This window comes from Anomalospiza imberbis, chromosome 2 (genome assembly GCF_031753505.1).
Source record: "Anomalospiza imberbis isolate Cuckoo-Finch-1a 21T00152 chromosome 2, ASM3175350v1, whole genome shotgun sequence".
Classification (NCBI taxonomy): domain Eukaryota; kingdom Metazoa; phylum Chordata; class Aves; order Passeriformes; family Viduidae; genus Anomalospiza; species Anomalospiza imberbis.
Window position 1 is genome coordinate 35,073,113 of NC_089682.1, and position 16,235 is coordinate 35,089,347.

A 16,235-nucleotide genomic window follows, 5' to 3' on the forward strand; every position below is an offset into this window, starting at 1 on the left:
CAAATTTTTACTGAGCTGCTGAAAGCCGTGTATGTAGGGAACACGAGACAGATTAATTAACAAAAATGTTGCTCTCCCATGATGGAAATGTAAAGGGATGGCTGAAAAGAATGGTGACACTACCTGACTGTCAGGAGTGCAACAGAAGGGCTGCAAGTACTGCCCTAGTAGAAATACTGTGAAAAGCCACAAGTTGCCACCAGTGCAGCACACAGAACAGGTGCTCATCTGCATCTCACAGAACATCCTGCACCTGCCTTACTGAGATCTTAAAGAGCAGAAATTCTCAGAAATGCAATGACTTAGCACTTAGCCATTACTCTTCCTGGCAGGCAACAGCAGCTCTGGGATGTAAATGTTTAGAAAGATGGCAGCTTTGTGCCTGTGCTTTCCCTTGCTGTAGAAAAAGCTCTTTACCAATACTGGTGTGGCTCCTGCTGCAGATGTGGGGTGTTGGCCCCAGAGCTGAGCCCATCCTGCCCCTCTGTTGTCCCTGCACACTGATGTTGCTACCTGGCAGGACTAGGTGAGGTGATGCATTTAAATGTAGGAACAAACCTCAGAGAGGCCAAAGCCAGGTTCACAGGGCACAGGAAACTTGCAGGATGAGAGAAGAAGCGGGGGAAACTGAACTGATGTCAGGATTGGCTCTGAGGAGGAAAGGACTTAAATTTTCATTGCATCTCATGGCTCCAGGTATAGATGGTGCAAAGGGCATCTTCAGGGTACTTTTCTTGCTTCAGAGAGCAGCAGCAAGACTGTGCTAACAGGTCATTCAGATGTTTCTGAGACATTTGCATCTTAATTTCCCAACAATAAGAGCCAAACCTCCTTATATGTATGAATAAGGCTACATAATGGGCCTTCTGTTTTGCTATCACAAGTCCACTGGTCCACTGTCTAATAAATAAACTACAGGCACTTGTAAGATCCAAAGTGATGTTCAGAGAGGCTTATGCAAGGTCTTCTAGGAGGAGGGAAATTTTATGCCCACATACATGCCCCCCAGGGGCTGCACCAGTAGGAGAAATGCCAACAGTGTCTTGCATTTGAAGGGAAGACTTTCCTTTGTTTGTGGGAACTATATAAAGGCCACTCCTAGGAATAAATGCACTTACTACTGAAATATATTATCCAGTTGTTTGTGCTTGTCTCCTGCATCACTTCTCAGCCTCCCACCTGCCCATTTCCATCTGTCCCTCACTCCTCTCTGAATTTATAGTACTGTAGTAGAATAAAATACTGTGCAAAACATCAGGTATGCAAGCATTTATTAAGCTGATGGTTTCTGGGGAGTGTCAGATCTTGTCCACAAGATTACTTAGATGGTAGCAACAACTTGTCTTTCCTGGATATATTTCTAGGAGCAGCTGTTCTTCTATTATCCTTCTTGGGTAGCTAGTCCATCCACTCTCTTGTGATGAAGGGGCACATTGTAGTTAATACAGGTCTTTGTGTATTTACCACTGCCAAGACTAGAAGATGCTTTTATGGTCATTTTTCTGGCTTCTTGTATCAGACAAATTGATTGCAGCATGCCAGCAAGCCAACACCTTTTGCAGCTTTAGTAATGTCACTGAATTTACTAGAACAAGATGCTGAAAGTTAGATCCTAAATCTAGGGCCTTTATAGATGATGGAAATCATCAACAAGACTGAAATGCACCATCTGCAGGAATAACTGATGGGATGCTGCCATCTGCTCTAGCCTCAGTCATTGCTGTGAACCACAGACTGCTTGGTCTAAGGGGGTTATGTTCCTTCAGACCAGAAATAAAGGGTATTTTTTGTGAGGTTTGGCTGTTAATACAGGCTTACAGCTTAAAAAGAAGAAAATGTGTCTGAGAGAGAACACCTGGGGCTAAAGGTTTAATGGCATGAAGCTGTGTTGGGGTGGGGGGGTTTAGATTAGCTATCAGGAAAAGGCCCTTCTCCCAGGGGCTTTTGGGGCACTGGGATGGACTCAGCAGGGAAGTGGTCACAACTCCAAGTCTGTCTGAGCTGAAGAATTGTTTGGGCAATGCTTTTAGGCTCAGGGTGTGATTCTTGGGGCTGTCCTACTCAGGGACAGGAACTTGGTAATCTTTGTGGATCCCTTCCACCTCAGAATATTCTATGTGGCATTATGGACATCACAGGGGAATCGTGTCTCTTCAAATAATCAGGTGAGGACAATTCTGCATGATTCATGGTTTGAAAATGTTAATTTACTTTTCTTGAGAGACGGATGGAAAAAGTTTGTGCAGACAACTTTTTCAGTAGCAGTAGCATGTGCATGTGTGTGTGTGTGTGTGTGTGTCACTATTTCTGGAAGATTTCCATTGTGTACAGGCAACTCAGGGCTCTCAGCTCTGAGACACTGAGTCAGCATCCCTGCCAACCCCTTAGCTAAAGCTCTATTTTGAGTTATTGATCTTTATATTTCCACCACTTGATTCAAGCTGGAGTTTTTCCTTTCTTGGCTCTGTGTAAGGCGGAAGTGAAGAGGAGGCAGGATGTGTCCTTCATCAACCAAATGGCTGAAATTCTACGTGGGAGCCAGCAGTTCCTTGGCATTTCATAGTGCAGGGCAATGCCCCTTGCTAGGGCTCACTTTGCTTCTTCCTTGCTCCAGCCACTGCCCAAAATTCCTCCTGCTTCGTAAAAAGCTGCAGTAAGGGGAATGTGCCATCAGGAAGCTCTTAGCTGCCATCCAGGGCAACCCAGATGGAGCTCAGTCTTGCAGGCCAGGGTGCAAACTCAGGAGAGCTCCCAAAAGTAAAGTTACCCTTCCCCAAAGCTTCCCCTCCACATATTACCTATCTGACACTCCAATTAAAATCACATTTGCTTTTCTCCTTACACAGTCTGCCTCATCAACGACCTGGTGAGAGATTTAGAGGGGTGAACGTCTTGGGAGATGCTCAGTGCAGGGTGTCTGACTCACATGCAAGTACCACTTACTATAATTAAAGTTTCATGCGAGAGAAGATGGTACAAACTATCAGGCTGCAAATCTACTTTTTGTAGTCTTCCTTTTCTAGTAGATCAAATAACAATATTTTTAATATATTTTTTTAAAATAAGCCTCAGGCATGAATGTTTATTGGCTCATCACTAAGCTAAGAACTTAGAGCTGGGAACAGCTGCATATTGTCTCTTGAGATGTTGCCTTCAGATGTGGGGGACTCTGTCACCTCTACAAGGAAATGTGAGTATGATACTTACATTCCCTGTGAGGAAACTCTGTGCTGTCTTACAAAGAGCAGAAGTGTAAAGGAAAGAGCAAGCCACAAAAGCAAATGTACGAGTGCAGCGCTTTGTGGTTTCTGCAGTGGAAACAATGCTGCAGAGAGAGCTGTGCAAAGACACAGGCCATTGTTGTGGCTGTGCTCAGTCCTCTGCTCCCCTGTGTGTCAGAAGATGGGGATGTGCAGCAATGCAATGGGCTAAACAGGGCTCCAGCATCCTTAGCTTGATGCTAAGGACAGGCCTAACTGAACCAGGCCTAGCAGCGCTGTGCTGGGAGACGTCTACTTTTCTGTCACTGCCCGGGTTTTCTTGCTGGCTTTATTTAATCCAGTGGGGTTATTTCCTGTGTGAAGAGAGGAGGTGTCTGCAGTGAGAAGAAAAGTGTGAGAGCACTCTATCTACAGCTCACCTTGTCCAGCCCAGCACAGCTTGGGCCAGTGTCTGGGCTGTGGCCACACAGAGCTGCAGCCACAGCTCTCTCTGTGCCACTCCCTCCACCTTGGAGGGCATTTCTGGCTGGTGCAGGGGCTGCTCTGCCAGTACTCTCTGCTGTAGCTGTTCTCAGGATGTTTATGCCATGCCACATCTCTGAAGGTACATGCTGGCTTCTAGAGCTCCTCTGTGGCAGCAGCCCAGAGCTGCTGTGCTTCCCAGAGACACCTTCAGGCTCCTTCTCCTCAATGCCTTCTCCTGGGGCTCTCCTTGATGGGAAAACAGAGACATCAGTGCAACAACTTAGAGTGCTTCCTTCCAAGTAACATGCAAAAAATCCTGCTTCTAAAATGGGGATTAAAGCCCAGTCAGGACCGCAGCATGATGTTGCCTTGCTTTTCAAGAGGGGAAGGCTAAAGCTGGCAGCATATTGACATCTCCCTACTTGTCATCTGGCAGGAAGACTGAGCTTAGAGACATGGGCTACTTTGTCTTTCTCCAGCTGGGTCTGATGGTACAGGAGGGTTCAGGGGCTGCTTTTGGGACAGACCATGCACGTGCCAGGATCTCATGGGGAATTCTTGCTGCAGGTGAGTGATGCAGGTTTGGCTGTGCTTTTGGCTTTCGTTACTCAAAGTCTTGCAAGTGGATTTTGTGCGCATGCACCAAGCACTCAGGAATACCAAGGCCCGGGGTCGCTTCTGTGGTGTCCAGTGACCATGGGACATCAGCCATTGAGCTCTCAGCCTTTCTCTCATGTGCTTCTTCACTGCTCACAGTAAGGTCATTTTTGAGCAGACACTTTATATCCTTTACAAATGGGTTCTTGCTCCTGCCTACCTGTTGCTCCAACAGCAACCAGGATGTTTGGTGAGCTGCACCATAGGGGCTTTTGGTGTGACCCATTTCAGCTGTGAGTTTAGGAGATTGTGTGTGGCACGTGGGCATGCCAAACTGGTTAAATGGAAGTAGTGGCCTTCATGATGAATACAGGGAATACTTTTACACCTGGTTCTACCACTAAGGAGCTTTACCTGTCTTCTGTCTCTCACACTCACACAGGCACACATCTTTCCATTTGCATTTCATTTTTACCATGACAATTCCCACCCCAGTGTGCTGGCAGTGTGAACATGCCAACAAACAGACAATGTGCAGGGGTACCCTGGAAGCAGGAGGTGGCTTTGAGGGATGTTTCCCTGAAGAAGAAGGGAGACAGTTGAGCAGAGCATGGACAGTGGTTTCAGCATGCTGGGCCTCCCTCTGCTCTGCTTGATGGATCCAGCAAAAAAACCTCCAAAAAAACTGAGGAGAAATAAGTGTTGCTGCCTTTGCCCAAATTTCTTTAGGTGCTGGGGCTGGAAGCAGATGTGTCCAAGAGTTTGACACAGTTTGCTTGGCTGAGGAGATACCTGAGTGTGGCAGTCCCTGCCCTCAGCTTGTTTCTTGCCACAGAGGGTGGAGGTCAGGCACAGAATTGTGATCTTGCTGCTGTTGCTTCCTCTCTCCTTTTGTGTATGTCTCCTTTGTGTGTTCTTTGGAAGGAAACAATAGCAGAAAGAAGGAAGAAAAACTAGGTTTTCCTGCAAGGAGTGTTTTTTTTACCTCATTAATACCAGTAAAAAATTATTAAGCTGGAGAAGAGGAGATGTCTTACAAGACCTTCCTTTAACCTCAAGGAAGAGGAATGACATGAACGAACAAGCAAGATTTATCTACTATTGTACATTTCTAGTGCCACAGATTTTCTTTTGTCTTCTTTCTTCGCCTACATCTGTGACAAAAAGCTGGAAGATTTCAGTGGCTGCTGAAGCAGAGGAATTATGCTGGTGAGGATAAGATTCAAAATCCTCACTACTCCATCTGTTTCGTATTGGAATCAGGAATAAGGACTTTATTAGCTTCTCACATGTTTTTGGACCTAGCTCCTCACAGCTTCTTTCCCACATCAGCCAGCTTCAGGGCTGGTTTGTGCTTGATCAAGGCAGTGTTCTCACCCCCTTCCATGCTCATCCCTCTCACAGCTTGCTGGAGTGGTTGGCCCTGCCTGAAGGGAGCGTTTGTGCCTCTGGCCAGCCCCTCATACACCAGATGTTGATGCCAAGCTGATCCTGATGGTTTCCAAGGGAAGTGTGTCTCCTTTCAAGTGTTGTCCAACAGCCACCTGCTCCTCACTGGGGCTCCTGGGCTTGCTCTCCCCTTGGTGCTGCTGAGGCTGTGGGGGAGAATTAGGATTCCTATCACACCCCCACCCAAAAACTGCATCCCTCCCACTAGGATGGTGGCATGTGGGTGCTGGAACTGAGCTCTTCAGGTGAGCATTGAGGAGGACAAGGGCCCCATCTGTCCCTCCAGCTGGGTGGACAAACCTCCAGAGCATTCCTGCATTTTTGTGCCCATTTTTAGTGTCTCCATGTTGCCTTCATGGAGACAAAACACTCTGTTGAGGCTTATTTCCGCCTCTGCTAGAAATGAGAAGTGCTGGAGGAGAGGAGGAGGGCACAAAGGCTGCGCCGACATGTCCCATCTCTGCTTGCTCACAGTAGAAAACCTTTTCACCTGCCAGGAGCTATCACTAATCAAGGCAACACTGGATGTTTTTTGACCCTGAAAATGAACTTTAGAAGGATTTTCCTAGTCAAGTGCTTGCTGCTTTTATTTCCCACTGTAAAATGTGAGTTTTTCTTACAGTTTTTTTGCTCTTTTGGGCCAATGTTGAAATTGTATTTTAAAGCATTTACAACTTGGTGGGCTGCTACTGATAAGAAACTTGTTCCACTTTTCCAATGAGTGAAGACATCTGGGTTATTGCTATTATTATTTGATTTAATTTTCAGCCGGGGGAGGGCAGGACCTGAGTTTCCTATTCCAGTTATAATAATAAGCTGTAAAGAGTTTTGGTTTTAAGTTAATGAGTCTTAATTTGACACGTGTGTAATGAGAAATGTCAGCATACAGTTTGCTTTCTGCCCTCGAGGCAGCTTGTGCTACATTAGAGATCCAGTTCACTGTGCATTATCGTGTGTAATTTCCTTTTCTTATCAAAGATGTGCAAATCTTTTGAAAGTACAATTTATATTCTTCCATAAATATTAAAAGAGTGATATATTTCAGTGTCTTCAGTGGAGCTGAAGTTTAAGATGTGAAAACACCAAGCAACTACATATATTTTTTATATTTTCCATATTATTGTTTTCATTATTTTTTTAAATATTAATCTAAAAACTTAATTAAGGTGTTAACTCATAGATTAGAGAAGGTTTTAAGAGATGGAGGCAATACAAGCCTGCATAATTTTTTCCCCTCTGTTTCATTCCACTAAGTTTGCATGTATGGCTGTTTAATGCTTTGCTTTTCCTTTAGAACAAAATTAATAGATAAATAAGGATTTCTTCTTTTTATGTACACAATCTATAAAACATCTTCCCCCAGCAGAAATAAGGATTATTCCCTTGAATGGAAAATTGTTTCAGAGAGTTCCTTCCTTCTCTAAAATTACTACGGGAGCTTTTTCTTTTAACTCTTTCTTGTGACTGTGAGTGAGCTGTAGTCTCTCAGTTAAAGCCTTTCTGCCCTTTGGAGCACATTTTAGTTGGCATTTTTATCAGAAGTGTTGTTTCATTAGCTAAACAGATTTTTAGTATCATACGTGTGGGATACTCAGCTTTCCACCAGAAAGACTGCGGAGATCAGATCAATATCTAGAGATGCCGCTGGTCCACAGAGATGCCATTGAATTATCCTTGAAAACTCAGATTGCTTTTTTTCTTTACTTCCATAGAGAAAATCTAAGTATTGTCTGTTATGCAAAGAAATCCTATTACTGGCTTTAAATACTTGTTCATGACTGAGCAGAAGCAAGAATCAGAATTCAAATATTTGGGTACAACGCATAGTGTTATTTGTGTGGGGCATAGCTGCTTCCAAGGCTGTTTAGTTGATAGCTTTATTTCAGGACATTTCATTAGATATATCAAATACCTTGCAAGAAAGGCAGTGCTGAAAGAACAACCTCTCTTTAGAGGTGGTGAATTGCCAGAAGCACTACAGCATTAATGTTCTTGTTGCAGAGGCATGCTATTTTAGTTCTCTGATTATCTCTAATATTGTTAGTTTAATGAAATAGCCACTGGGTTTCAGTTTCCCCTCTGTGGTGCCATTTATCATTATCCTAGATACAAGGAGTGAAGGACTGTAATAAAAATATGCATAAACACAGGTTTTTCTCTCTGTGGGGAAAAAAGTACTTAAAATACATAAAATTAAGGCAGAATCAGCTCTGTGTGGTGATGGGAAGGGAAATCTCCTCCTGCTGATTGGCTTCACCCTGTAAATTGAGGAGGAATGAGCACAAGAAAATGACAAACTAAATAAGCTGTGGCTCTGAGCACATGCCTTCAGGTCTCGGTGAGCTTATCCCACCTGACACTTGCACGCAGATTTCACCCTCCTCCTGCAGGTTTGTCCACCTGTCACGGGGGTGGGGACAGTTCCTCACTTGAAATGACCTCCCAGCAAAGTTTCCCAAGTCCTGGCTCACCAGAAATGGGGCCTGCAAGGACAGTGCCTGAAAGCAGCCTGGAGCAGAGTGGGCAGAGCACCCGGGCACTGCTCCAGGAGTTCATCATTCCCACTGCTGGAAACATGGAGGATGTTTAGTGAATATCCCCTTTGGCAGCCCCATGCTCAGGTGCTTCTCAGTCCGGACATTACCTTTGGGAAGCTCCTACTCTTCGCTGTTCTGGAGAAGGGACCTGGAATCAAAGGAAGAGAAAAGATTTTTTTTTTTTCCAATAGCTTTTCTTGTAATGACTCCTGTAGCCCCTCAGTTCACAGGATGCTGGTGGCTGTGTCTTCCTGCCTTACTTGCCCCATCAGGATCCTATGCTAGAAAAATCAAGTGGATACATTCCAGTGGGGCACAGTAACTGGGATGTGAGAGTGGGGGGGGGCACTGCTGTGGGGGTGCCTCCAGTTCAGTGCCTTACACTCACTCACAGCTTTACATGGGCTACCATTATTATCATCATTGCTGTCACTGAGGTGGCTGAAATGATTCTGCTGTTCAGGGATGTGACTATTTTTGCTGTCTGTAGTAATGTTTGCAGTGATGGGCGCTCTGGGTACCAGCCTGTGCCATGTGCAAAACACAGAAGTGATCTTCTTTTCAGGAAGGGCTAAGTTCATGTTAAACTGAATGGGAGGCCATGAATCTTGGCATCTAGAGTCATTCCAAGTAAGTCAGCCAGGGTATAGATTCAGCTTTTGAAAGCTGAGCTCTTAGCTTTCTTGCCTCTCAGAATTAAATTGGATGCTGGCATTTATCTAATGAACAATCAAGAAATATTTTGGAGCAGGGGAAGAAGATGGCATCAGTAAAGCAGAGAGGCTTAGGCAGCTCAGGAAGGGGGTGGCATAGCAAATGACAACCTTTAGGGGGGCTGCTGGAGACATCTGAGGGGCTGGCTGTGCTTCCCTCAACAGGCTCCAGCACCAGCTGGATTTACAAGGCGGTGAATGAGACAGCTCTTCTCAGCATCACTGCTCCTGGGGACGTCTACGAGGCAACATGGAGGAGAAGGGGACAAAGGCTGATTCAGATCAAAGATAACAAAGCTAAGCACTTTGTGAACAAGGACCAGTGCAGGTGTGCCATATTCCGAAATGGTACTCTGAAAATCCAGCCCCTGGAAAAAGAGGACGGTGGAAATTACACGGTGTTGGTTTATCAGAAGGATGGAAAACTGAAGGCAGAAGAAAATATAATGTTCTTTGTTCAGGGTGAGTTTTTTCTTTTCCCATACCATGCCCAGGACAGCTGAACAAGACTTGGTATTGTCTGCTCTCTCCCACAGCCTTTCCTGCTGAGTGCCCTTCTTTCTGATTAGGAGTGGGGTGACTTCTGTAGGACATACCTTTTTCTTCCTGCCACTGACAGCAGCCTGCCTCTCTACTCCCTTCTCTTGCTCTGATTGATGGCCTCAAAGCCCCGGCTTCTTTCTGGCTCCCCCGTTTGTCAGCCAGCAGGTTTCTAGCTGTGCCCAAGAAAGCAGCTGGGAGCACGTTCACACTGACAGCAGGGTGAGGGTGGTCAGTCCTACTGCAGCACCACAAACAGTGCTAAGACCCTAAGCTGGGGTGGGACCCTGAGAGGAGACTGGGCTCCCAGCAGCATCCTGCTTCCAGAAACCTTTGTTAGGACCACAGCAGCCTATGTGGGGTACAGCTGTGGCTGATGCACTGTGGGTTTCGGGTATTTCCAGTGCCATTTTATGGGTACTGAGTTATGACTTTTGTTCTCTGGCCACTGGTCCAGCAAGCTGAGCAACTTGTGTTGCCAGCCCCTTGTGGAGAGCTCAGGAGTCTAGATGACACTAAATGCTTGCATTTGGCAATGGAATCCCACTCCATTTTTGCTCTAACATACAAAAAATCCAGCAGTCACCTCCCCTGAGATAAACCACAACAGGAGCTGAATTTGCAGTGGAAGAAGACTTCTGCACCCTATCATTGCATAGCACAACACAACAAATATGAAGACTGCGCTCTTTGAAGCACAGTTAAGCACACACCTGGGGATTTCAGCTGCTTGGGCTCAAAGCATGAGGGCAGCCTCCATTTCTGTGCTGTATCTTGTTCTAAGAGATCAGAGCAGTAGCAGCCCAAAGGTTTTGGGGTGAGTAGGGATGATGGAGCTGGCTATTCTGCTCTTTAATAACTGCTGTGACATCTCCAGACCTCTAAGCTGTAGGACAGCGTGGGCTTTTTCCCCAGTAAGGGGATGGCTTTGTTCTGTCCTTCATCAGTCATCATGCACACCTTTGCCAACATCTTGAGTTTGTGGCACCAGCTGGGATTACAGAAATGATGCCTTATTGAGGCAGCAGTGACAGCTGGAATGGTTTTAGCAGGGTTTCTGTGCAATGGGAGGCCCTGTGTCTAACAGCTGCTGAGCAGTGAGGGTGCTTTGGGAGCTATTATTGTAAACAGATGCAGGAAGTCATCAGGGCCTGATGCTTCTTGCTCGTGTTTGAAGCCACTCTGCTGTCATTGGGGTGTCCTCATTTCAGGTCAAGGTTAATGTTCCAGCCCAGCTGTGTGCTGCATCATTTCCTCCGCAGCAGAGAGGTTGCATTACCTCTGACACATGGTTTTGGAAGTCCTGTAGTAACTATTGGGTCCTAGAATAATTTGTCAGCCAGGCTGGCCCTTTGTTACTAGGGCTGGACAAACCGTTGTTAAAAAAAATAAAATTGTCCCAATGATATCCTCACACAACTCCAGCACCTGGACTCCAATGTTTCCCACTGGGATGTTTTCCTGAATAATAGGTTCCAGTTTGCAGAGGAGGAGTGGGCTTACCAAAGAAAGGCTGGCTGTGGATGTCGTGGTGTGAGCCTTGACTGCATGTGCTATGAGCAGTCCTTATTTGCTTTAGAACTTATGAGCTCCATAATTTACTCAGCCTGTAACTAGAGGTGGCACTGGCATGTTTTTTTTTATCTGGTCTTAGAGGTAGAAATAATTAGTTTTCATTTGCTGTTCCAACCAGTTGCCCTTACTTGAGGAAAACCCTGCAGGCTTTTCTGCCTCTTTCAGTGCCACCAGTGATAGAGAAACTGGAACCAAAAGGAGCAAGTTGTTTGCAGGGCATAAGCAGAGACAGTTTTTTCTGTCATAACCTCTGTTTTGTGCTCTCCATTCTGGGTTGATGGCCTTCCATGCTGTGCTGTTGTGCCTGCTGAGTGCTGTTGGTAGAACACAGTTCCTCAAAAGGAGCTTTTCATAGTTTTTCCTGCTTTAGAGAAAATCTCTCCCTGACGGGCACAGGTGGAGCAGGATCAACTTCATTTGCACCAAAATACAGGGTCCAGAGGTGGAGGGGGCTGTGGCTCTGAGTCCCTTCCACCCACCTGAAGACTCAGCTTCCTCCCCTCACCTGCCTGGTGTCCAGCTCTGCTTTACTGGGCCAACTATGTAGGCTACTGCTCTGCATTTTCTTTATTATTGCCTTGTTACTTCTGCAGTAGAGATCTAATTTGCTTTTCATTCTTCTGTGATCTCATTAGCTGGTGATTTGGGGTTAATTCTCTGTTCTGCTTAATAGTAGAGCCTTTCAAGAGGAGAAACTCTCTCAGACATGCCTGTGCCTTCCCTTCTTTTTCAGAACCTGTCCCTCAGCCAATCCTCAATGCTGAATGCAGGAATAAAAGTGTATCTGTCAAGTGTGAAGCAAAACAGAAGGCTAAGGATGAAGCATTTATAATAGAACTGACTCGACCCAATGGCATAAAAATCCGAAAGAATGCAACAGTGCTGGAATGGCACGGGTGGAATTCTGGGACGTTCCGATGCATTGTTAAGAACCAAGTCAGTGAAAAAATGGCTGAGAAAGTAATTAACTGCTCAGGTGAGAAATCTCTTTTGTCAGAATGTGCTAGGGTGGATCACTGCCGAGGGCAGTGGGATGTGAAAGGGGTTTTGCTCCTTCTCTTCTCCTGTGGGGAAATCCGTTGTGTTTTTCTCCTCTCCATAATCACAACTATCGATGTGGTGGTGGTTGCCTGCTAGCCATGGGTGTGGATGAGTTCTCTCACAAGGGGAAAAAATAAGCTGCTTGGACTCTTCAGCTTGGCCTAGAAATCAGGAGGGAAGTTATGGAGGATTTTTCTTCGGGGTTACACAGGTCAGATAAGCATGGCTCAAATGTATCATGGTTTTCCTATTCACTTCAGATGCAGCAAAAGGAATGAAAGGATTGCATTTTAAATGGGGAGAGTCATGATGAAAATGGTTCAGTAGGCAAAAGAAGTCATTGCAGTTGTCATCCTCCCACGTAAAATTTTGCAAGCTAAGGCACAAAGGACAGATCACACTGGTTTGACACTGGGTGTGGTGCTCAGTTCAAAGTCCAGAATTCCAGTGCAGTGCTAGGGAAAAGTCCTTGAATTTGCCAGACTTGGGTTCATCCCACCTATCCATGTGTGCTCTGCTTGAAGCATTCTCTTACTCTACATTCCTGCTGGAGCTGGTGGAGAGTTGGGGGCGGGGCTCACAAGAGCTGGCTCAGTATTTCCAATTTTTACCTATTTCCGCCACAGTGAATTTAGGGAAAGCCCAAGTCTGAAGGACAGCCCATGTGAGAAGGGAGGGAGCAAGCCTTAAGGCATAAAGGCTTTACTGAAGTGATCCCAGGTCTGTTGATTCTGACTGAAGGGCAAAGAGCTGAGGGACAGGATGGCCACTGCTCTCCTGTGCAGCTGCTGCCTCCTGAATAATCCTCCTGATTTCAAAAATAGCCAAGAAATGTATTTTTTTTTTTGCTGCTGCCTGACCTGATGGACTGCACAGTCCCGTTGATGTTAACATTGGGAAGAGGCAAGCAGGATGTGGCATGGACTTTGGAACTAGGTATGAAATCATGCTGTTGGATTAGGTCTGTTTAAGACAGGGCAAACTATCCCAAACACCTTGTCTGGATGAAGAAATGCTGGCTGAAGCTGCCCATGCCAGGACACAAGCCAGGCAAGCACAGGTCTGCCTGCACTGCTGCTATGGGCAGGCATCAGCCATCGTCTAGACAATTTTGATTTCACTTTTTCTCGCCCTTAAGAAACGCTCTTTTTTCACAGGGTGAATTGAGTTGGAGAGTTTGAGTTTGGTTTTTTTTTGGTCACATCATTAACAGAGAAATACCAACAATCTTTAAAGTACAAACATAGCATTTCTCAGACATCAAAAACCCCCTAAGAGCATGGAGCACTACACTTCCTACCCAAACTAAATACCTCTCAAATTTTCTGTGTAGTGGCAGGACTCTGCCAGCTCCACAGTAGATTAAAATCCCTCATCTTGCAGACAAACCTCCTTCTAACCCTGCTGCCCTCTGTGAACACTTGGTCCTGCATTTGGGGCCAATCACCTTGAATTTTGACCTTTACAGGCAAGGTACATTTCAGGTGGGCTTTAGCTCAGCCAGCTTTTCATGGAAGTGTAATTATATGTGAATCTGTCCGGGCTCCTCTTGCACTCTTCTTGGGAAAAAAGGCACAGAAAAAGCAAAAGACACCTTGGTGTAATGCTGGCAACTAAAACAAGTGGCAATTTAAATACAGTGAGCTGGCATGCATGAATGCTCTGGTTTCAATTTTCTGCAGAACTTGAATCTTGGCATTTCAATTTTCTGCCGAACTTGAATCAGGGAGCAATTAAATTCTCAACAATGAGGAACAGCAACTTTCTGCTGTATACAAGTAAAAAGCAAAGGGTGGGATGTCTACTGGTCTGCCTTTATGGTCAATAGAAGAAAATACAGAATTCTAAGTAGATGTTGTGCAAGTTATTTCTTTCCATCTAACATCCTCTTTCATCCCCTTAACTAGGCAAGATGGACTTTTATCTCATCTTATGCATAGCAGGAGGTGCAGTCTTCTTTGTCATCTTTGTCATTTGTCTTATTTATTGTATCAGAAGGAAGAAAACAAAAAGGAATGAAATTTATGGTAAGTGTTTAGGAGGCTTTGTTTTGCTATCCAGCAACCTAAAATATTAGAGCTTCCCACTGACAGCAGCCCTGTGGTCAGGAGCATTCTCTCTGTCCTGACATGAGCAATAACCTGGTGAGCATATGGTGAATCTATGTAGATCAGCTGGCATTGCCAGTCTCACTTTCTGATATGTGCTTTGAGAAAGCCACCTGAGCGTTATTTTACATTATGGCTGTTTTCTTTTGAGTGGTACAGACCACTGCATCAGCTGTACAGTGACACCATGTCCTCAGTTCTTGGGCCTGGCTTCAGGAGGAATTAAGAAAATGAGTCTGAGAAAATGAGAACTAATATTTTAGTGATTATTTTACGGTGACTAACTTCTCTGAAACACTTTGCTGTGACTTTAAGGCCACCTCAGTGTCTCAAGAGGTAAATCCCTCAATCCCTAAGTTAAGATGAGTGATATTTCAGAAATGATGAGTCAGTGATCAGAAGTCAGTCGGTATGAATTTACTTCTTTGTGTGTGACAATTAATGCTGGCAAAAGGGATCTCTGGCTGCCAGGAGTCTGGAAATCCCAGCACAGACAAAGGCAGGGCAGAGTGCTTTGGTGTTGCTTCCTGGGTCAGACCTCACTTTCCCTTCAGTAGTCTCCAAAAGGGGACAGAGCAGCTCAGGCTGGGGGTATCCATTGATGTCTACTGGGGCCTCCCTGATAAAGCTGGTTCCCCCAACAGACAGGGCAGAGCTGCCCCAAATGCTCCAGGTACCTTGACCTCTGCCAGGCTGCCAAAAGCATTTATGTTGGCCTGGGAGGTGCAGGCAGAGGTGAATTTGCTGTTCACTGGGACAGCGGGAACACCTGAGAGTGTGCAGGTTAAAAACCAATATTTGGCTTTTTCTTGCTTGGGCCAAGGACATTTCTGTGTGTTTTTGGCTTCTTGGTGCATGCGTGACTGTGGGGTCCTTGTGTTGTTGCAGAGGAGGAGCGAGCGATGCAGACTCTGCCCATGGACTGTGAGAGGGGGATGCGGGAGCTGCCTCAGACTCCATCCAGGCCCACCCCAAAGCAGCTGCGAGTGCAGCAGCGGCCGCTGCCCCCGCAGCCTCAGGAGCTGCAGCAGCCGCGGCCCCAGCCACGGCCCCGCACGCAGCCACGGACTCCAAACCTCCCGAGACAAAGGCCCTGAGCAGACGTCCTGGGAGGAGGGATGCTGGTCTCTGTGCTCCACCGTGCACTGGGAAAAGAAAGTTTCTGACAGCCAGGAGCCCCTCCTGCCCAGCCCTGCGTAACGCTCAGCTATGAAAAGGCAGCTTTCATTGCAGAAAATTAGAGACAGCATCAAATGGAGATGAGGAGACTCAAGGTGATGGGCATTCATCCCTGTGGCCATTCTTCCATGGGTGTCTTCATGATAGGATATGGATATGGAGCATTCAGCCCTGAAACTGTGTCTTTCTGTGGTTCACTTGCTTTTACTGCACCTTGTTGTCTTCGTGGTTTTTGGATGGTTTTCACCAAGAAGAAGCTAAAGCTCTACTGAGACAAAATGGACCTATGGATTTTACAGGGTTTCATCTCCTGCTACAGATTAGGACAGCTCTCTGGCTTCAGCATCAAATACATGGCCTCCTGGACCAAAAAATGGTTGTACGTAATTAAATATTTGTAAGAAGTTGAAAGGATTTGTGTCGTATAATGCGGAGAAGAAAATATTGAAAGAACATGTGAGAACGTTGAAGGACCTGTGTCAGAAAAGCACAAATGGGAAAGGGAGAACTTTTCCCTTTTCTCCCTTTCCCTTTCTCCACTGTGTTTAGAAAAGAAACTGTAGACTTGAATTGCAGCAGTTAGGTCAGTATTTTACTTTTGTTTTTAATGAAACACTGAGAGAGATTTGTTGGAGAGGTTCTCCAGCACTGGGGTTTCAAAGGATGGGTGAGATAACATTCTGTGAAGCCTTTTTGTTCTGACAAGGGCCAGGAGAATGTGCTACACAGCTTCTTCAGGGATCGTTTCAACTCAGTTTTGTGACTTTTAGGCAAATAAAGCAAACCTTTATTCTCAGCATAAGTCTGTGT

The 16,235-nt window shown here is 45.7% G+C and overlaps 1 protein-coding gene across 1 annotated transcript; it reads left to right on the plus strand.

Annotated features, from left to right (window-relative positions):
* Nucleotides 1-6,101: 6,101 nt before the first annotated feature.
* CD2 (CD2 molecule) lies at nucleotides 6,102-15,555 on the plus strand. Its single transcript, XM_068180544.1, has 5 exons — nucleotides 6,102-6,337; nucleotides 9,148-9,444; nucleotides 11,831-12,073; nucleotides 14,046-14,165; nucleotides 15,135-15,555. The coding sequence occupies exons 1-5, from the start codon at nucleotides 6,277-6,279 to the stop codon at nucleotides 15,341-15,343; spliced, it is 930 nt and encodes a 309-aa protein (XP_068036645.1). The 5' UTR covers nucleotides 6,102-6,276; the 3' UTR covers nucleotides 15,344-15,555.
* The last annotated feature ends 680 nt before the right edge of the window (nucleotides 15,556-16,235 follow it).